This window comes from Nelumbo nucifera, chromosome 1 (assembly GCF_055504915.1).
Source record: "Nelumbo nucifera cultivar China Antique chromosome 1, China Antique-T2T, whole genome shotgun sequence".
Taxonomy (NCBI): domain Eukaryota; kingdom Viridiplantae; phylum Streptophyta; class Magnoliopsida; order Proteales; family Nelumbonaceae; genus Nelumbo; species Nelumbo nucifera.
The window spans coordinates 61,008,008-61,031,264 of NC_142649.1; the positions used below are offsets into that span (position 1 = coordinate 61,008,008).

General features: G+C 36.2%; 1 protein-coding gene across 2 annotated transcripts; it reads left to right on the forward strand.

The window, feature by feature from the left end:
* Positions 1 to 1,809: 1,809 nt before the first annotated feature.
* LOC104594360 (protein PHR1-LIKE 2-like) lies at positions 1,810 to 5,335 on the forward strand. Of its 2 annotated transcripts, none has more exons than XM_010254634.2 (6): positions 1,810 to 2,238; positions 3,350 to 3,426; positions 3,519 to 3,573; positions 3,902 to 3,971; positions 4,096 to 4,165; positions 4,635 to 5,335. In XM_010254634.2, the coding sequence occupies exons 1-6, from the start codon at positions 2,058 to 2,060 to the stop codon at positions 5,112 to 5,114; spliced, it is 933 nt and encodes a 310-aa protein (XP_010252936.1). In that variant the 5' UTR covers positions 1,810 to 2,057; the 3' UTR covers positions 5,115 to 5,335. The 2 variants fall into 2 exon arrangements, with proteins under 2 accessions (XP_010252936.1, XP_010252935.1); XM_010254633.3 differs by having other exon boundaries at positions 1,821 to 2,238; positions 3,893 to 3,971.
* Positions 5,336 to 23,257: the final 17,922 nt, after the last annotated feature.

Below are 23,257 nucleotides of genomic sequence, written 5' to 3' on the forward strand. Positions count from 1 at the left end.
TAATTATTCCCTCATTCTCCTGTTATCTCCTTGATTGCAATTTCAATCACACATTATCTATGATTTGGGCAAGTCTGTTTCATTATAAAATATCTATGGATATTTTATATGTCAATCTCGGAGAGAAATTATCAAAATATTATTGAATAAAATTGCTCCTTCTAATAGCGAAATTTATGGATAAAAATGATTAATTATTTAAATTACTTTAGATAATATTTATGTTAAAAAATAAAAATAAAATACATTTATTATACTTACTCGAGTAAATACATTTACCCATATCATTAATAATTAACCAAAATTTGAACATGTCCCTTTTTTATATCTTTCATCTCCTATATTTTCTCCTTCACTTTTTATTGCACTTTCATTCACTGTGGTGTCATAGTATTAAGAGATATGGAGTCCCATACCCCAATAAAAATAAAAAGTGACCGTGGCTATATCATTTAGGCCATGTTTGGGAGTGCTTAAGTTAAAAATAAGTGCTTATTTGAATAAGCACTTATTTGCATTTGGCACTTTTCAAGTGCTTATTTTAAAAAATAAACACTTATTTTATATTGGGCGTTTGGTAATATTTTTCTCTAGCTAATAAGCACTTAAATAAGCATTTGTGGCTATTTTGTCTTTGATTTTCTTTCAAATTTTCAAAATATACCCTTTGAAAGTATTTTTATAAAAACACTTTGAACTTTTATAAAAATACTTTTATGAAAGCATTTTTATAAAAGTAATCTTATGAAAACACTTTTACAAAAGTACTTTTATGAAAACACTTTTATAAAAGTACTTTTACAAAAGCACTTTTAAAAAAATATTTTTATGAAAGCACTTTTATAAAAGTATTTTTGTAAAAGTACTTTTATAAAGTACTTTCTTTAAAGTGCCTTCATAAAAGTACTTTTGTAAAAGTGCTTTAATTCAGCTAGGGGTAATTCTATAAGTGGTATTTTAAAATTCAAGTAGGGATAATTTTAGAAGAAAAATTTTGAATAAATGCTTATTGTATAAGCACTTAAAAAAAGCTAGAAATTTGGACTTAAAAAATAAGTCTTTATTTTTAAAATAAGTACTTATTTTGTGCTTATTTCTCAAATACCAATAAATGTTTAATGACCCAAATAAACACTTTTTTTTTATTTTTAAGCACTTCCAAACATTGCCTTAATAAAAAAAATGTTTTGTAAGATTTTGCCTTGACTTTAATCATAACCAACAGTGGTTCTATTGTTTCTTTGATTTGGGTTCATTGTTTGGTTTGGTAGGGACATGCCGTGTGCAAATCATTCTCTCTCTCTCTTATTGTTCTTGGCTCCATTCATTGTAAGTGCAAACTGCTAAGGCCCTAAGCGTACAATTTTATTTGGTAATGCCTTATTGCCTTACAAATGCTCCATATATCACAAATCTTCAACCTCCCGTCATTTCAATTGGTCCAACTCTCAGTAAAGCTGGATCCCTCTCACGTAACCTCAGAGTACTGGTGTAAAAGATAGACTAGTGAGTAGTAGTGAGTGATGAGTTTACAAGAGAAGGGAGGAAGGAAGGAAGTTTGGAGTTCATGCAACCCTTGGTGCCACGCCCTACAGACAAGGTGGGACCCATGTCTGATCTTGTACTGTACCATGTCTTTTCGTGGGTCCCCCCAACCTTGTGTGTTACTGTTGTGTGTCTGGTGTGGGGGCGAGGTAACCTAGAATTTCATCAAGCTTCGACATTTTTGTGTTGATTTATTTAATTTTTTTCAGGTAAACCCACGTTGTAATTGTATTTTGACTGAGGCTGAGGTAAGACAATCAAACAAAAGGTGGAGAAGTTTGCCAGATATACGGATTTCTTTCCCTCAGCTTTCTCTCAGCCGAACTGGGTTTCTTTTCACGTATCGGTCCATTTCCGACTCCTGATTTTTGTTGTGGCTGGCTTCTCGACATTTTGGGAGTTGGGACTATCCTCATATCTGAGTTCTCTTCTGGGTTCTGGCCTCGTGGGTCTTCTAATCTACCTTGTTTGTAGCCCTGTGATTCAGATTGTGAGTTCTGGGTTGGCGAGAGATGTTTCCTGGTCTGATCCAACCCCACGAAGCGGTTGTTCCACAGGAAGAGATTCAGGGCTCGAATCACCGAGGGGACCCTTGCTTGGTCCTGACTTCGGATCCTAAACCACGGCTGCGATGGACTGCTGACCTCCACGAACGTTTCGTTGATGCCGTCACTCAGCTCGGAGGGGCCGATAGTCAGTATTCCTCCGTTTATTCTATTAATCTTCTATCTTCGTTACAATAAATGAAGTCTGCTCAGAACTGGCTTCTTTTGTGAAATGGGTTTTGTCTCTTTTGGGTTTTGTGAAATGGGTTTCGTTTATTTATTGTTGATTCCATCATTTGATGGCAGTTTGGTGTTTCTGCTGTTATTGTGCTAACTTACATTTAATTTTCTGTAATTAGAGAGTTGGTGTTGCTGCTGTTATTTGTGCTAACTTACATTTAATTTTTCTGTAATTAAAGAGTGTTTGAAATGCATTTCTCAGTTTACTGTGCTTTGTTTGTCTGAGTGTGTTTGCTATTTGCCATTTCTTTTTCCTTTAGGGATTTGGTTCGGTATTTATCAATGGATGATTTGGTAGCTGCTAAGTTAACTATTTTCGAGTCAAATTGTTATGCATAAGCATATTTTCTTAGGTTAAGTCCTAAATGAAATCGATACTATAATTCATAACCCCAACCATCCGCCCCCCCCCCACAAAAAAAACAAAAAAAAAAATCATGTCTTCCCCTTTCTCCTTTCTCCTATTTGTTGTTTGCGTGCATATACTTTAATATACAAATTATCTATTCTATTTCTATGTGCTTGTGTTCTTTTCTTCGCTTCAAAATTGCTTTTATTTGGGCTTATTATTCCCACAAATGTATTTTGTATTTTCCAGAAACATATTATTTCACTTGGAGCTTTTACTTTTTCAACTTTACAAGTCTGGCCTGGACTTTAGAAAAGAAAAGCAGAGATGATACCTTGGTGAAAATGATACCCTGGTGATGCTCTTGTCCGGATCATAATAAAATGAAGCTTTTGGCATTGAGAAGAAAACCGAAGTTTGAGCCATGGTTGCAAAACCGGTTCCTTGTTTTCTTCCTTATTTGGATGGTCTTCAACATTTTTAGACTACTAACACTTTTCAATTTAGTATAGTTACATGGGAATACATTTGCTTTGCATTTTCTTGCTGTGGACTTATTCTATGGCCCCATGCTGTGCAAGTCTGGTTGCATATATGATAGCTTTGCACTTAATTGATAGTTCTAGTATTCGGATTACTTGTTAAGAAAATAACTGATTTCTACTTGCAGAAGCAACTCCAAAGTCTATCATGCGGACAATGGGCGTCAAGGGACTAACACTTTTTCATCTGAAGAGTCACCTCCAGGTTTCTTTCCATTACTCGATTTCTCTAGTTTTATGTTGGAAGTTGCAAATGAAAATAGTATTGAGAATTGTGTTATACAATCTGCATAACAGAAATACAGACTAGGTAAGCAATCAGGGAAGGATTTGACTGAGCCGTCCAAAGATGGTAAGATTTTTGTAACTCATTCTTTTTGTCATGCACCAGCATTTATGAAATGTTATTCTTCCATACTTTCTGTCCATTTTGCCAGAAAAAAAATGTGATAGATATTCCTAATATTGTTGTATGACTTGAACTTTGCTTAATGGACTTCATTTGGCTAAAATCCAAGCTGGGAATCAGTTTTCATTTATAGAAAAAGAGAAGTAAATCATACTTCCCTTTCTCTTATGAAAAAGTTTTTTTATATACAACTTAAAATGAATGACCTCTGAGTAGAAAAATTTTCACATTTAATCTGACTTGTTTTACCATTTTACTGGAGGAACCCCAGCTTCATACCTTTTGGAAAGCCCACACAACGGTACCTCCTCTCCTGGCATGTCTGCTTCTGATTTAAATGAGTAAGATACATGTTCCATCTGTCTTTTCTATGAAGCTCTTATCATGATGTATATGCACCCACATTCTATCATTCAGTGTTTGAACGAGCTAAAGTTCCTACATTATGGGCCATGTCATACTTAGGGGTTATGAAGTTAAGGAAGCACTAAGAGCCCAAATGGAAGTGCAAAGGAAACTGCATCTGCAAGTTGAGGTAAGTCCCTTCCTCATTTTGAATATCAACTCTGCAGTGGATTTCTTTGGAAGCTTTGAAATTGTTTTGCTAATTATGTGGGTCTTGGGAATTGGAAATGGCTTTGTGGTTGCCGTAGAATTTTGACAAGAAAATAAAGGGAAGAGAGCACTGTTGGTAGTAATGAATTTCCATGTCAAGCTGGCCTTGGCAATGGGAAATGGATCTTGTTCAGGTGGGGATGGACAATAGGTAGGGAACTAGAGGATAACACAGTTCATGGTTATAATTTTCCTTCCTTTACCTTCCAAGTCTTGTAACTATTGTTCATAAATAATAAAAAATAGAGTAAATGATTAACCATCATGATCCCATGGATGTATAATATAATAAGTTACTAGTAGTTACCAAATCAACGGTTTTCCTGGGATATCAGTTACCAAATCAACACTTGAAATCTTCTCACCTAATTTTACCTTTTTGTTTGCAGGCTGAAAAGCATTTGCAGATATGCAAGGATGCAGAAAGAAGATACGTGGAATCTATGCTTGAAAGAGCATGCAAGTTGCTTGCTGGCCAAACCATCAGCTGTCTGGTTCCTGATGCAGAAGGGCATGAGCTTCCAGGATCAGCACCAAAGGCTTCTAGAACAAGCTCTTCTCATGAACCTACAAGGTTCTATTCTTTACGTCCGGCTGAGGCAATTAGAGTGCAAGTCCCTGAAGAAGAGCCTCCTAATCTGCAGCCCCCTAGAGCTGATTGTTCCACTGAAAGCTGCCTGACTACAAATGGAAGCCCTGCAGGATTGTCTTTAGAGAGTTCTCCAGCAGGATGTAAGAAAAGGGTGCGGAGCTTGGACACAACAGATGCTCTAATTTGGAGTGAGGCTTCAACAAGAACCCAAGACATTGATGCAACTCGCATTGATCCTCATGTGATTACTGGGTATGGCAGACTTGGAGAAATATGAGAAATGGTGCCTTTTTGTTCTCTGCTTTTTTTAGCACTTGAGCACTTAAAATTAAAATAGTCTAATAATGGCTAGCTGCTCTGATATGTAAAATGCTGGGTAGAGAAGGGGATTAAATATTTAAATTGTGCCAAGCTGTAAATTTGTAGCTTCTAATCACTCAAATATCAAATTGTTAAATTCTCTTTAATGCCTAATTAATTTTGCGACATTGTTCTTAATTGCCTTCCTTTCTATTTGTAGTGGCTAAATGGCTATCAAGTTAACCTGCGTACCAAATATCAATTGGATTTGAATACACGTTTCATTTAATTTGTCTTTTATCAGGTGGATGGTTCTTTGGTCTTTATCCTGATGTAGTATAGAGCTCTGCAAGTAATCAATGTTTATGTACGTCAATGCTTAAATTTTTCTAGTTCTAGCTAGGATTGGTAGTTGATATTTTCTTCAGTTTTATGAATTCAATTGGGATTGATTACAAAATTCAGTCAAATGAACTTAATCAGTCCTGATTGCCTATTCCCCATGAATTCAAGTGAGATTGATTAGAAGTTTCTAACATCAAATCACTGATCAAATTTCAAAGCTCTGCAACCCGGAATCTACAATAAGAACAGAGAGGCTGATCCAACGGGTAAAATTGGAACCTCTTTTTTCTACTGCTTCATTGTACTGGTGGTTTTGTCCATTCTTGCAGCCTGCTTCTCTGATTATGAGATTCTGATGGTCTTAATTGCACTGCCAAAGGGGGTAGACCACCGTTGGATTACAATAGACTGAGACTGCGTACTGGAGGGGTCTACAGTCTACTGCCCAAAGGCATGGTGAGATGCGTACGTTCACTTTTTAGGCAAGAGCCATGCAATCATCCAGATTTTGATTGTAGCATCTCTTTACAGATGGTCATCGAAAAATCTCCAATCTAGTTACGGACGTACCAGATTCTGGTACAGTATTTGGGACCCCACTGTCGTTTCAGCTTCAGGAATCCAAGACCCCTTTGTATATTTTTTTTCAAATTTCAAATACAAAGAGAATAATTGGCAATTTACAAATTGATTCATATTCACTATTTGAGAATAAGGATTCAAATTCAATATCCAGGAATCTTATGCCTATTTATATCATTTTCATCATTAAGATGGCGTTTGGAAACATTGTATCTATTAATTTTTGTAAAAAAAAAAAAAAAACCAATTTTCACGTATCTTACTTCCTCTCTGAAGTAGTGTTTAATGGCACCCAAGGTTCAAAGTATTGATACATATCGGCCTGCATTGTGTCGGGAGCTTTTGGATATGTTTCTAGAGGGGTTGTATTGGGTCAGACCATGGTTCAGAGGGTAGTTGAGAGTTGGGATTTAAACCGACCTCTCTGAACCAGTTTTAAAAAAATAAATAAATAAAACATAGAAAAAGTACCGACATAAGCCGATACACCCTGTGTCGATACTTTAAACCTTGATGGCACCTATAACTCAAGTCTTGAAACTAGGAATAAACAGAAATAACATTAGAACTTGGAGTTTGTGCTGGATTCAACTTTTCTCTCAATTTTTTTGATGAAATCAGTTTCAATACCCAACACCACATCAGACACTAAAAAAGTTGCTTTCTTGAACTGAAGAGGTAAGGATTTTGGACTGTTCATTTTCTGTCCAATGTTTGAAACTTTGGATGGTTGATAAAGAGAATTAGATGACACTTTGCAAATGCCACTTTGACGGTTGGTACTGTTCATTGAATGTGCTTAATGCTTACTATATTGTGCGTGGTTTCTCCTAAGTACAAGTAATTCACTCTTGTCAAACAAAGCAGTTCACCGGTTAGCCAAGCATGAATGCTTGATTTCTAATTACTTCACCTAGTCTCAATAACCCAGAACTTTTATCCTCTATTATATCTTAGTAACTGTGACTTGTACTAGTCCTTGTTGAATGGAATTTGCCTTAGTGCCTTCCAAAGAAAATTACAAATATAGAATGAGTGTATCTTTGTAATGTATACATATAATTATATATGCAAATGAATACAAGGTGGCATTCGGCACATCTGAATTTTGAATTGAAAGAGAAAAAAAACTCTAAAAAGCTTTGAAAGCAATATATAAAAAATTTGTTTTTCTACTTTTGTAGACATCTGAATACTATGAAGTTGTTCAGTGCATTTTAAAAATTTACCCCTCAAATTGTACTTTAAATAGAAATAATGAAAATGATTAAAATATTATGATATTATAAAGTAATAATGTCCCTAAGTCTTGGAGTTTGTTTAATACCATTGTCGTTTTCTCAATCACAGAAACACCTTGAAAAGTGATAAATTATTTCAGGTTATATGTAGGGGTGTTCACAGTTTAATTAACCAAACTGTAGGACTTTTTTTTTCCAACCGAACCAATTTTTCAATTTTTGGAAAACTACAAACTGAAACCGAACCAAAACCAATCGGTTAACTGATTGATTGTATTGGTTTTTGAATAGTTTGGTTCTTCTGTCTTTCAGTTTTTTTGAATTTATAATATATGTTATAAATAAATAAATATATATATAATTATATAATTATATAATAGTAATAATAGAAATATATGTAATATATTATATTATAAATAATATATACGTGTATACACACATGGATATGTATTTCAGTTATCCACTGATTTTTCATATTGGTTAACCAAAACCAAACTGATCAGTTCGATTCATCAGATTTTTTTGATTTGATTTTATCAGTTTAGTTTGGGTTTTTTTTTCGGTTTTTTAATATTGAGCACCATTTTAGATAAAGGATGCTAATATTGAACACCATTTTAGATGGTGTTTGACATCATGATAGCTTCGAGTGAGGCGTTTTCTAGAGGAAACTGAAATACCACATTACAGCTACAAAACACCACTTTTGTTGTTTTAGTGTTGTTGTTGTCATGTAGGAATAGTGGCAACGTTTTCACCTATAAATCATTTGGTTCAAAGTGTTTTTTATAGATGGTTATTGGTGATTTTTTATAGGGTTTCCCCTCCCCTTGTTCAAAAGGAGGTTTTGATAGGGTTTCCTCTTTCCTTGGTCCAAAGAAAAAACTCAACCATTGCATCGTGATGCACTAGATAGGATGCACCCATGCCATATCAACATCCATGTTGGAGCAATGTTAGCTAAGTGTTTGAAGAAACACATGGCTATTGCTCATGATTTGCAGGATGTTTGGTTTCGTAGGCGTTTTTTCAATAAATGCCACCACATCAACGTTGGTGTTTATTGGGTATGAAACCACTGTTTGGTTTCAACATTTATCTAATAAACGTGAAAAAATGTAAGTGCATTAATTTATGTGAATTCTTGTTAAATTCTCGCTTCCCCCAATGGCTAGGTGTTTCGTGAAATGTAGAGCTTAGTTGGTGCTGACGTGTGTTGGCATCAAAGTTGCAGAACTATTGAACCCTAACTTTACTTGGAATCTTAATAAACTTCATCAATTGTTTGACGAATCTACCATTGGCCACATTCAATCAGTCACACCTCAACCCAACCAACAAGCAGATTTGCTCATTTGCAAGTACAACGCTTCGGGTATATACTCAGTCAAGTCAGTTTACCATTTTTTCAGTCGCGCACAATGTTTGAGCTCAAGTCCACACTTCAACTGGAGGTTGCTATGGAAAATTAGTGCCCTATCAGTTTCAAATGTTTCTTTAGAAGCTATTATGGGATGAGTTACTCACTAAAGGCAAATGTCACAAGTGGTTTAACCTCCCAGATCAGCTTTGTAACTTCTGTAAGCAACAACAGGAAACAACTTTTCATGTTTTTTTCAGTGCCCCTTCGCAAGAGTTGTTTGGTGTAAATCACAAATTGGGTTAAATCCAGCATCCTTAACACCCCAACCAGTGCATGCCATTCTATCAAACTGGTATGAGTCAAGTGCATCCACTTTGGTAAGTCCCATGCCCAGCTAAGTCTAAGCAACTTCAGCTTGCTCAGTTACTTCATTTGGAAAGCACGCAACAAGCTGCTTTATTTTTGAAAACACCATCCCAGATCTTCCACCTGTTGTTCATATAGCTTTTCAATGCTGCACCCAAAAAATAGTTCCCTCTACAAGTGCTCAATCTCACTCCCCCATCTCACCACACCCACCTTGCACATTGATGGATCGTTTGATCTAGTTACAGGGAATGCACGATGAGGGTTCATCATCAAACATCCCAATGCCAAGTTACTCATTGCAGAAGGCAGTCCATGCTGGGCCCTCAACAGCTACGATGCTGAAATGTGAGCGTTCTCAATGGGCCATGAAGCAGCACTATCACGTGACATTACACAATTTCTGGTCTTTTCTGATAGCTCTACCTTGGTGGATCTTGTAAATACAGATCGGCAAGCTATGCAATGGATCGAACAGCTACATCGCAGCAGCATCAAAAATCTCATATCAACTTTTACGTCTATATGTTTTGTACATTTTAATAGACAATATAACCAAACTGCCCATCTTTTTTCTTATACATCTTGTATGAGGCAGTTAAGTATGCACTATGACTCTAGCAGCTCCTCTCATGTAATATTTTCAATGATCAAATGAAGTTGGTTGTGTCAGACAAACTTCTTCGACCAAGAGGATAAGCCATCGTCAGACTCACAGAGAGGGCTTCTTCCCACAATAAATTGGTGGCTATGGACGCCGGTAAGTATGCCATCAAAACCATTAATCTCCTAGCTTGACACCGGCAAGGACCTTCACCAACGATTTCTCAATTGACGAATCAGTGTTTTAATTTGTTTGCAAACTTTATAACCAATTTCTTGTCGCTGCTATCTCTTGCTAGTTACTTGGAGATCGGGTACTAGGCAAGAGAGGGTAGGAATAGATTGGTTGTTAGAATAAATAAAGGGGGAGCAAATCAATCCTTAATGTTGTAGAATCATACCAATACCATTCAATATACGAAGAACAAGAAGCCATGTTGCACCCCAAAGAATATCATGTTGCAGTTATCAAGGAGGTTTAAACGTAAATACCTGTATCCATCGCAGTAGTTGAAACTCTTGCGGAATGAGTGATGAATCAATGGTTGGTCGACTGGTGTGGCTTTCTTCAGTTAAATCTTCCTTCTTCCTTAGGTTTTCTCAGCTCTTTGATTCTAATGGGGTAGAACAAAGAGGGTGGCTAGATGATTTAACATATTGGGAACCATAACCTATGAGCCTTTATATTTTGACCTAATAAGATCCCATTAAGCCTATATGGGCCAAAATATGGTATCCACTCATTAAGCCTCATATCCTTTTGTTGAAGTCTACGGGTTTTGCATAAATGAATCACTTGATTTAGCCCACTTACAAGATAGCCCATCAATGCAATTGTTTCATTGAATATGTAAACCCACTTAACAGAGATTAAAACCTAACAATCTCCCACTTGGGCTACATATGAGAACTGAAACAAATATATTGAAAGAATTCCTTATGTGTACACTTCTTATGCTAATTTCTTTAGACTTCTCCTTAGTTTCAATCTGGTCCATCTCCTGTACTAATATGAGACCATGACGGCTTTCATCACATATATGCGTGACTAAGCCTTTCATGCTCACCATATCAATGCATTCAATGACATAGATCAAGTATGGATGAGTGGCATGGAAATTACATGCAATGTGATCTCAAAACATGCCTATTTCCAAATGGTTCAACTTTATTCTTTAGAGAGATCAATCAAAAATCACAAACATATTCAGAGATATAGATGATGGAAAGAATCATAAACTTTATTATGTGTAAATGTAGACATGCAAACATGCTTTAATCCATAGTACATCCAAGAGCAAAAGAAGAGAAAACTCCCACTAAATCAAGGTATCACAAAACATGCCTATACCCATACGAGCAGTGTGCTCATGAAAGACCTTAGGTGGCAATCCCTTGGTCAACGGATCCGCTATCATGGAGTTTGTCCCTATATGTTCTATGCAAATCTGACCACTTTGAACTCTTTCCTTAACATATAGAAACTTGATATCAATATGTTTATTCACAGAACTCCTGTTGTTATTGGAATACAGAACTGTAGATCTATTGTCACACAATAACTTTAATGGCTTTTCAATGCCATTAACCACTCGCAGCCCCGTGACAAAGTTACGCAGCCATATCCCATGATTGGATGCCTCAAAGCAAGCTATGAACTCTACTGCCATAGTTGAAGGGGCTATGAGCGTCTGTTTGGCAGTTTTCCAAGATATAGCTCCTCCAGGTAACATGAAAACATAGCCCGAAGTGGATCGTTTGCTGTCTTGGCATCCCGCAAAATCAAAATCAGAACACCCAATGATCTCCAAACTGTCCTGGGTTACTCAAATATCTGCACAACAGTCCCACTATAAAGGCTATATCGGGACGGGTACAAACTTGAGCATACATCAGACTTCCTATAGCCGAGGCATAGGGAACCTTTTTCATCTCCTTTATTTCAAGGTCTGTTTTGGGGCACTGACTGAGACTGAACTTGTCTCCTTTAGCCACAGGCGTATCACCTGGCGAACAACTTTTCATGCCGAATCTGCTTAGCACCTTTTCGATATAGCCCTTTTGTAACAATCCAAGAACACCTCGAGAGTGATCTCGTAGTATTTGTATGCTTAGCACAAAAGAGGCATCCCCAAGATCTTTTATCTCAAAATTCTTAGTGAGAAATTTCTTGGTTTCGTGCAGCAAGCCTATATCGTTACTCGCCAGCAATATGTCATCGACATATAGTACTAGGAAGATAAACCTGCTCCCACTGAACTTGTGGTATACACAGTCATCTACCACATTTACCTCAAAACCATATGAGGTAATCACTTGATGAAATTTGTGATACCATCGACGAGAAGCTTGTTTGAGATCATAGATGGATTTCTTTAATTTGCAGACCATAGACTTTGAATCTTTGGATTTAAAGTTTTCTGACTAAACCATATAAATCATTTCATCAATGTCTCCATTGAGAAACACTGTCTTTACATCCATCTGTTGTAGCTCTAAATCAAAATGAGCTACAAGTGTCATTATTGTCCTAAAGGAGTCCTTCGAAGAAATCGGAGAAAATGTCTCTTTATAATCAATGCCTTCCCTTTGAGTGAAACCTTTGGCGACTAGACGAGCCTTATATCTTTCAACATTGCCTTTTGAATCCCTTTTGGTTTTAAATTTTCATTTGCAACCAATGGGTTTCGAGCCTTTAGGCAACTCAACAAGATCCCAAGCGTCATTGTATTTCATGGATTTCATCTCTTCTTGCATGGCATTGATCCAATGTTGGGAATTAAAACTTTGAAGGGCTTCGCGAAGGGTGATTGGATCATCTTCCGCTAAGCCTACCGAATCTTCTTGTTCTAGGAGGAACACGATATAGTCATCTGGAATCGCACTTCTCCTTTGTTTGTTGGATCTCCTCAATGGCACTTCTTGAGGTTGTTGAGTTTGCTCTATGGAAGGAACTTCATTGTTGTCTTGAACCGGAATGGCTTCATGAACAGTGTCAGGAATTGTTGTCTGATCACTGTCGATAATAATATCAGGAAGAGAAATGAATTTCTCTTCTTGCAAGACAATTGTTTCGTCAAAAGAGATGTTCCTTAATTCTTCCCCTCCAAACTCAACATCTTCAAGAAATCTCGCATTTCCCGTCTCAAAGGAGCGGGTGGTGGGATCATATAACTTGAACCCTTGAGAACGTTCCGTGTATCCAACAAAGTAACAACTAACTATCCTAGAGTCCAATTTCCTTTCGTTGGGCCTATAAGGCCTTGCTTCAGCTGGACATCCCCAAATGTGTAGGTTCCTTATGCTGGGATTTTTCCCAGTCCATAACTCATATGGGGTTTTAGTTACTGCTTTGCTGGGTACTCGGTTAAGGATATACACTGCAATTTTTAATGCTTCTCCCCAAAGTGATACAAGTAAAAAAGAATGACTAATCATGCTCTTACCATGTCCTTAAGTGTCCTGTTTCATCTTTCAGCAACACCATTTATGCTAGGTGTACCCGGCATGGTGCACTGTGGGACGATACCACATTCCCTTAGAAAGTTAGCAAAGGGTCATGTACATTGCTCTCCTGATCCATCATATCTGCCATAGTATTCCCCGCCACGGTCAGATTTGACGGCTTTAATTTTCTTACCAAGTTGAAGTTCAACTTCAGCTTTATAAGACTTGAAAACGTCCAGGGATTGAGACTTCTCACTTATTAAGTATAGGTACGCGTACTGTGAAGTCGTCTATGAACGTACTGAAGTACTGCTGGCCATTCCATGCAGGCGTAGGGAATGGCCCACAGATGTCCGTATGTATCAGTTCTAAGACTTCCGTACATCTATTAGCACATATTTTCTTTGTGTTCGTCAATTTTCCCTTAATACACTCAATACAAACTTTGAAGTCCGTTAAATCAAGGGAATCAAGAATTCCGTCCGACACAAGCCTTTGAATTCTTTGTTTAGAGATGTGGCCTAAGCGCTTATGTCATAAGGAAGCGGAATTCTCGGTTAATTTACGCTTTGCACCTTTAGTACTTGCATGCAGGATTGTATTATGGGAAGCAATAGTCTCTAACATGTAAAGACGATCAATTAAAATACCGGTACCAATAACATTTGAATTTAGAGAAATACTAACTTTATTATTTCCAAAACCACAAAAGTAACTAGATTTGTCTAAATAGGAAATAGAAATTAAGTTCCGTTTAAATGACGGAGCTACAAACGTCTCAACTAAATTCAAATAACAACCAGTTTTTAAAATCAATCTAAAATGTCCTACAGCTTCCACAAGAACTTTATTGCCATCGCCTACAAAGACGAATCTTTCAGCATCAATTGGCGGTCAGCTCCAAATGCAACCCTGCATAGACACACTTATGTGAGTAGTAGCGCCAGAATCTAGCCACCAAGTGTCTATAGGTACAGAAGCTAAATTAGCCTCAGAACAAACTAAAGTGAGAGACATACCCTTCTTTATGCACCAGGCGGCGTATTTGGGACACTCTTTCTTCATGTGTCCTCCTTTCTTGCAGAAAAACAGGTAAATCCATCACCTTGCTTCTTCGCCTTTTTTCTGCGTGGGTGTTCCATTTGCAGTATCCTTAGTCCTCTTCTTTTTATTATTCTGAGAGGTTGATGCTAAGTGAGCACTTTCCGTCTTTTCTCTCTAGATTCTTTCTTCTTCTTGCATACATTGAGAAATGAGCTCATTAAGAGTCCATTTCTCCTTTTGAGTATTATAACTCACCTTAAATTGACTGAATTGTGCAGGAAGAAAAATGAGAACTAAATGCACGAGCAAATCATCATTTATCTCTAACTTTAGTGCCTTTAGTTTACCCGCAAGGTTCAACATTTCCAGTATGTACTCCCTTATATTTCCTTTTCCCTTGTACCTCATAGAAATTAGAGTAGCTAAAAGGTTGCTAGTCTCCGCTTTCTCATTCTTGGTGAAATACTGTTGTATCGCCACAAGGGATTCCTTAGCATTATTGCTCTCAGAAATAGAGCCCCGAAACGCTTCCGGAATGGAACGTTTCATAATCATCAGACTCATGCGATTAGAGCGATCCCATTTCTCAACTTTGGCCTCATTGGAATTGTCCTCAGCCGGGATTGGTCGCTCCGTCCTTAACGCAAGGTCTAAATCCATGCAGCCGAGAATGATTTCCACATTCTCTTTCCAGATCTTAAAGTTTGTACCATTCAGCATGGGAATGGCACTGATTTGAGCAGAAACATTATTTGCAGTTGCTGAAACTGAACAGAGAACAAAAACAACATATAATCAATAATAATATAAATTACAAAGGCAAGATACCCAGCACAACTTGACATTTAGTGTTTGCACAAAAACATCAATTGTAAATGGTACTCTCAATGCAACATTCAAACATTGATAATAAATCCTGTCAAACAATAGCCTTTCTTTGGACCGACTACTATTCACATGGATAATAGCTTTACAATATCAATATTCATCATCGCATGTGTGTTCACTGCCCGACCAAACATCAACCTTCCTTTGGGCCGATCAATGTTCGCATGGACAATAAACACACAAAATCTTTATATTCCAAATCAAATTAATTTTACACTGCAGAGGCTACTTTGGTAACATGCTGCTTCAATCAATTTAATTTGAAAAAAAAAGTATTCATCCAAAACTGTATTCATCGCATGCATGACAAAGTCAAAAATGTTCAAGGTTACTTCCATGCAAAAGGAGAGAAAAACGGACGCATGCAAATTACTTACGTGCATGCAAATCACGATTCCAAAAAAAAAAAAAAATTAAGTCGGTTTTGTAGACGAATCGAATCACTGATGCAAATTCATTCTTGGGTTCCAGAGACACATCGCAACACTGATGCGTCGTTGTTTTTTTCTTTTTTTTTTTTTTGGTTCCAGAGACCATCGCAACACTGATGCGTCTTCCCCCCCCCCCCCCCTTTTTTTTGGTCGACTGAAACCGCATTGAATCATCACAATGCGTCTTTGTTTTTTTTTTTTGGGTCGAAACAGCCTTGCTTCATGGCTGTTCAACAAGCACACACACAGTCGAACGACTATATCCTCAATTGAGATGCAACCACAAAGAAATCGATCCAGAAAAGAAAGAAAAAAAAACGGTAATCCTAATAACCCAACATGATATAAGGCTCTGATACCACTTGTTAGAATAAATAAAGGGGGAGCAAATCAATCCTTAATGTTGTAGAATCATACCAATACCATTCAATATACGAAGAACAAGAAGCCATGTTGCACCCCAAAGAATATCATGTTGCAGTTATCAAGGAGGTTTAAACGTAAATACCTGTATCCATCGTAGTAGTTGAAACCCTTGCGGAATGAGTGATGAATCAATGGTTGGTCGACTGGTGTGGCTTTCATCAGTTAAATCTTCCTTCTTCCTTAGGTTTTCTTAGCTCTTTGACTCTAATGGGGTAGAGCAAGGAGGGCGGCTAGATGATTTAACATATTGGGAACCATAACCTAGGAGCATTTATATTTTGACCTAATAGGATCCCATTAAGCCTATATGGGCCAAAATGTGGTATCCACTCATTAAGCCCCATACCCTTTTGTTGAAGTCTACGGGCTTTGCATAAATGAATCACTTGATTTAGCCCACTTACAAGATAGCCCATCAATGCAATTGTTTCACTGAATATGTAAGTCCACTTAACAGAGATTAAAACCTAACATTGGCATGAAAGTATGAAACCATATTCCTCCCATGGAGAGAGATTAAGCACAGATATGCATCTTATTTCTTCAATCAACTCTCCCCATGAATCTAATTTTATAAATGAGATGAAGCCTTCATATGTTTATTGAATAGGAATTTCTTATCAGATGCTATGTTTAGAACCAACTCTCTCCATTAACCCAAACCAAGTTATGAAACAAGATGGGCCTTCTAGAAAAGATTACCGACCCATTTTATTTAGACAAACAAAAAAGAGTGGTGATTATCTGATTAAATTTAATCGAAGTTCTCACTTTCACTTTCATTCATGACTGTTTTCACTGTCTTCACATTCTATTGCAAGAAAAGATCCTACACCAGTCACTATACAGAGAATGATTTTTAAACCACCGTTGATCCGAATGGTCAAACCATTCAGTCCAGGAACCATCTAGGCAATTGGTTCCATTTTACCCAAATCCGGTCTTTGGCCAAAAACTGTTGAATCAGTCAATGACCTATTGACCTGGACGATTGAACCATCGACCCATCGCCCGTTCAATGGTTTTTTACTGTTATTTTTAATTATTTATTTTTATTTTTTTGTTAAAACAGGCCATCCATTCAAATTGGAAGGTCGAACCATCAACCTGAAACCAGTGAATTCCGTTTCCATGTTATTTTTTCAAAACCATGATACAGAGAGATCCAAGAGCTCCATATTTTAATTCTATAAAGTGCCCGTTCCCTCCTATGCATAGAGAAAAAAGTAAAAAAACTTCAATAAGCTTTCTGCACAAAACATGCTTTTTATTTTATGTTAAAACATATACTCAAAAATGCAAGAAAAGAACAAGGGGATGGCAGTTAGCGGACTCCAAGTAGCTGGGCCGGGCCAAGGCTGAGATAAGTTTAGGAGAAAAAAAAGGATAATCTTCATATAAGATACACTGTTAGATATCAATTTCATACTAAGGACCTATACCAGTCATTTTGACCGTTGGATGTGGTTTGCATCCAAGATCCACTGTTGGGTCTCAAAATCGGCCATTACGCGCAAGCATGAATAATTTGGACCATTAAATCAACTCAATGGCACCCAAATATCAAATAAAAATGTCACACTAAATCACCCATATGGTTGTTTCATGAAACGTCCCACCAAACAGCCAAACATGAGAAACATTTATTATTGTTGAGTTGGAAAGTAACTTTATGGGCTATTACTTGAAATGCCCAACCAATCAACAAGAACAAAAAGAGTTTAAAGCACTATTTTCCATATAAATGTTTTTTTGATAAACACCCCCTCCCCCAATAAACGCCTTGGGGACTTTCTAAGGCATTTCAGTTTTTTTTTTTTTTTTTCTTGAAACAATCCATCCAAATAGGCATTTTTACCATTAAACTCAAAACACCTCCATGACGCCTAGTGTACTTGAAACCAATATTTTCGAACCATAGTTAACTTGGACAGTCGGACCGTTTGGCCCGAGAACAATCTAGGCAACCGGTTCCGTTTTGCCCCAAAACCAATCCTTAGCCAAAAACCGTTGAATTGGTCAACGATCCGTTGACCTAGGCGATCTACCCATCGACCCGCTCAACATTTTTTTGCCATTTTTTATTTTAATTATTTTTTTAAAATTTTGGATTTTTTTTTTCATCAGAATGGCCTGTCTGCTCGAATTGGATGGTCGAATTGTCGACCTGTAAACTGGTGCCTAGAATGGTTCCAGTTTTAGGTTGGATTTTAAAACCTTGCTTGAAACGACAACACCACGCCAACCTCATAGAGCGCTTCTCATACCGACCTCATAGCATGTTCTAGCCATAGATCAAGAACATCTCCCATTCTAGTATGCTATTATTCATGAGAGATGTTCCTAATACACATTCAGATTAAAATGAAGGGAAATTTATGGTAGAGGTGTAAAATGGGTTGGGCCATCTACAAGCAGGTTGTGCCTAGCATGCATGACATCTTGAGTTGGGATAAGCTGAGGATTTTTGGCCCTTGACACAACATGGCCTACGACTTGTGTGGGCTTTATGGTGGCATGGCTCACATGCACACGACATGTCATGTGTCATTGGCCACGTCAATTGTAGTCATTTTATACCCGTCATAAGGGGGTATAGTGGAAAAAATAATCCCCCACAGTTATAAACAACTATTTTTTGGGGTATTTGTGTATTTTACAAAAGGGGGTGTGAAAATGACTAAAATGCCCCCAACATCTATAAACAACTAGTTTAGGGGACATTTCAAGTAAAGCGATAAATGAACTTTATAAATGACCAAAACACTTCTATAAACAACTATAAATGGCTAGTTTAGGAGGATGTTTCTATCAATTAAATTATTTCGAACCCTTATAAATACCTCAAGCCTTACCATTTTCATCACAACAACAATCATTCTCATTCAATCAAAAACAATCTCCCATTCTTATACTCTCATACTATACTTTATACTACTCTATAGTATATTCTCAATTTTTTATAGGGATGACAATTTCCCCCATAAAACTAAGGCCGCGATCTGCCCCGCCTCGAATGGGGTGAGTTTCCCCTGACCTTAAACAGGGACAAGGTGGGGATGAGGAATATATTTTTGCTCCTAGCTAAGGACGGGGTGAAGACGGGTTTTGCATATAATTCCCCGAACTTGATGGTAAATTAGTAAAATATTCCTAGATTTAATATTGATTTTTTAAAATATCTCTAAGTTTTCCCTAAATACTTAAAATCCCAGGATCCCATAATTCCATTTCTAAAGTACCCCCAAATTGTATTAATTCAATTCCTAAAATACCCCCAAATTCCTAATCCTATTTGTAAATTTTCCATAAATTAAATAATATTTAGGTGGTTGCCTCGGGTAAGGAAAATTTAGGGATTCCCTGTCCCACCACTGGGCATGGGGGCAGAATATCTTGACTACGGGGCAGGGATGGGGAGGGGGTGCCCTGCCCAGCCATCGAGGATAGGGTGGGGATGGGGCAAAATATCTTGACTATGAGGTAGGAATGAGGAGGGGGTGCCCCGCCCCACCACCGAGGATAGGGTGGCGAGGCAGGGCACCCTCTCCTCGTAGCCATTCCTAATTTTTTTTTTAAATTTCAACAAGAAATTAAGCTTGATCAAGTGTCTCAAGTTGAAATTGGCAATTTGGGAGACTTAAAAGCTTTGCATTCAAGTTGAAATACCAAATCAATAGACCAGACTCCGAGGACCGAAGTGCAATTGTTGGGTTATTTGAATTTTCTTTTATAAATTTTAGATTTTAATATTTATTAAAAATTTAAAATGGTTGGTTCCTCTCATATCTCCTTTCAAACCCAATCTAATGTTGGCTTTAGTAATTTTAGGGTACTAATAAAGAAAATCGGTGATGTTTGAAACTATTTTACTATGATGGATGTATTGGGAAAGGGCATAAGAGCAATTTGCATTAAATGTAAATGTGATTTTTACTATCAAAGTCAGAGTAGTATTGGCACTAGGGGTAAGCAAATGGGTAGGTTCTACCCGGAACCGAATGGAACCAACCCTACCCAGTTTGCCACAGGGTAGGGTTTGGTTCCAAATTCTTGGAACCAACCCCCACCCAGGCCGATTCTAGGGCCTAAGGGTTTACCCTACCCAAACCAACCTTGGTATCGACCTTACCCAATTTGTCACAAGGTAGGGTTTAGTTCCAAATTCTTGGAACCGACCCCCACCTAGGTCGATTCTAGGGTCTAAGGGTTTACCCTACCCGAACTGACCTTGGTTGGCCTTGGTGGAACCTGCCTTGCCTTGAAATAAACCCCAAAATACTTTTGGGGATGTGAAGATTTGAACCCAAGCACTCATAGTTACAAAGGCCATGATCTCACTTGACCATTGAGTTACTTAAGTTATTTGATCATTTGTTTTTTTTTTAATATTTGAATGTGTACAATATAAGTAATGTAAAAGGTAATATTTACAAAATTTAAATTTAAATTATAAGCTTTGAACCATATAATGATAATATACATATTAAGTTACTAAATTTAATTAATAAAGATAATATAACTTTTAAACTATATATTGACCCCGAAACCACCAAGGCTAGAACTGACCTTCACAAGGTAGGTTCTAATTCCAAAAACTTGGAACTGAACCGAACTAAACCATGCTCACCCCTAATTGGCACTGGCCATTTGAAAAGACATCTAACAGTCTGTTAGCTATCCAACATAGGAAATTTTGATATTTTAACTTGGTGGAAAGTACAAGAAAATAATTATCCTATATTTATCGCTATGGCACGTGATCAACCCCTTTGGTATCTACAATAGCATTGGAATCTTGTTTTAGTGTAGGAAATAGAGTGTTGGGTGAAAGGAGGAACTGGGTGATTGGTGAAACATTGGAGATGTACATTTGTCTAAAAGATTAGTTTGATGTAGAAGATAGACTTGAAGAAAATTTAGATTATAATAAATTTTGAGATTTTCATCAATTTTATTTTTACCTTGTAAGTTATTTGTAAATTTTTATTTTCTATTTTGTTAGAGCATTTTCAATTTCATTGTATTTTTTTTTTTCAATTTTATTTAACTAGTTTATATTTTTATTGCATGAACTTGATTATTCATATAGAATAAATTTTAAGATTATTTTTTTTTTCAAATTGTTGTTACAACTTACAATCATTGAATTTGTCATTTTTTCTCCAAATTTTCTTTTTTCTTTTATTTTTTGTTTTTTGCTTTTTTTTTGTAGTGAAAACAAAAAAAAAAGAAAGAAAATAAAAAATATGGCCCAACTCAGCCCAAGGCCCACTCCCACTTGTTACTATTCCCAACTATACAAATTCATAAAGATTTATGAGGTGGACTGAACAATAAAAGCCTTCCTAGTCCATTACATCATATATTCTTACCAAATTGTCATTATACTGAACAAAAATAAGTATGAAATGTAAGAAGCATTTTTATAAATGATGAAAATGGAATGCCAAAATTAAAATCAACCTAGAAATGAAAATAATGTTATAGTCAAATAATAAAATTTAAAAAAATAGAAAATACAAAGAATCACAAAAATAAATTTTGTGCATAAGATATAATGTTATATATTTATAAAAAATAAAATATTGGGTACATCTATAATATTATATTGAACAAAAATAAATATTATACATAAGATATAATTTTATCAATAATGGAAATGCAATACAAAATTTAATGTCAACCTAGAAATCAAACTTTTCTTTGGGTCATGGGTTAGTGGTTTAGGTCAAGTTGATTGATTGATGATAAGATAGTTAAATAATAAATATTTAAAAAGTAATAAAAAAGTACAAGTAATCAAAATAATATATAAAAAATTATATACTAATTATGTCAAACAAAAATTAAGTGTAATAAGCAAAAATTATTTATATAATGTAGATGAAATATATAATTTAAAATTGATCCGAAAGTAAATCTATTTTCTTGTCTAAATGATGGGTCAATGATCCAACTTTTCAAATAAATTCATGATGTCATAATTGAATAATAAGTATTTAAAAAAAGATTGAACACAAAAAATAAAAAATTACAGAGTTTTGACAAAGAGATTTTTGGAGCATTTCTAATGTTATATAATCATCATATTAAATAAAAATTATTTTTATTTAAGACAGAAATTGAATACAAAATTTGGTAGTAGTAGTAGTAGTAGTAATAATAGTAACAATGTAATTTAAAATTTCTGCATGTACACATTTAATACAAATATTTAAGTTTATTTTTAGTCATGTTATTACCTTTATTCATTTTCAATTTATATCTTAATTATGATATATTTAAAATTTAAGTAATTAATATGAAAAAAAAATCATAACGTATGATATTGCTGATCGTCACAAACAATTCATTTAATGGTGTTGTTCCAATGGAGATCGGAAAGTGCATTTTATTTTCGGTTCCAGTGGAGATCGCAAACAATTCATTTAATGTTGCTGATCCTTTGTAAGTTTGTATAGATAATCACCTATTAAAAAGGTATAAATAATAACTCATTCTTCAATCATTTTATTTCAATTGTTAGCACTTAGCTGCTTAGAAGAAAGAATTTGGAGAAGCTAAAAAATGGGTAAATCACCAGCTATCATTTATGTAACCATGAATATGAATTACAGGCCGACTTTGGATACACCCATCGTATGGCTACTGACAAAGTCTTGACTATCTACTTTGCTTCACAAATCACAAGTCAAAAGAAAATGCAGCCTACTACTTGGAAGGTGGAATGAATTGTCCTCAATTTGTGTTAACCTAGTTAATTATTAGGTCCAATCTGTCTGCACCGTATGTGCCCACATTCAATGGGTAACCCATTTATTAATATTGATGAATCAAGAACAACGTTACATGCTATCAGCTTCAGTAGTACTTCTGTAGCCACGACAGTCTTAGTTCTTGCATAGTTGCATGCATCCCTTTGCATCTTTCTTCTTCTTGTTCTTCTGAGCATGGAGTGCTTTGGAATTAGCAAAATTTGCTCATCTTGGATATATATCGAGGCAATGGCATCATGACACAGACGTTGTCACAAGGCATCCCATCTTCTGTGTTTAGAGTTGTGCATGATGGGCGTTACCATGCATATCCCATGGTTCTCGAAGCTAGCCGGAATCTCTCCGGTGAATCGGTTGTTGCAGTGAGAAGTTACTCACACCACAAGAGAGAAGTTACTCGCTAGAGAGACAAATCCGGATATCGGAGATTCTGTGGGAGAACATTAGAAATTTCTTTCGGAGAGAAAAACAAAGGCTAGTATATTTTCAATGAAGTCTCGAGGTAGAAGATAATGAACAGTGTCTTCTTTTGAAGGGTAGTTTTGATATTATCAAAAATTTTAAGTTGTATATGTCATCACCTGATGAGATAACTAACATTGATT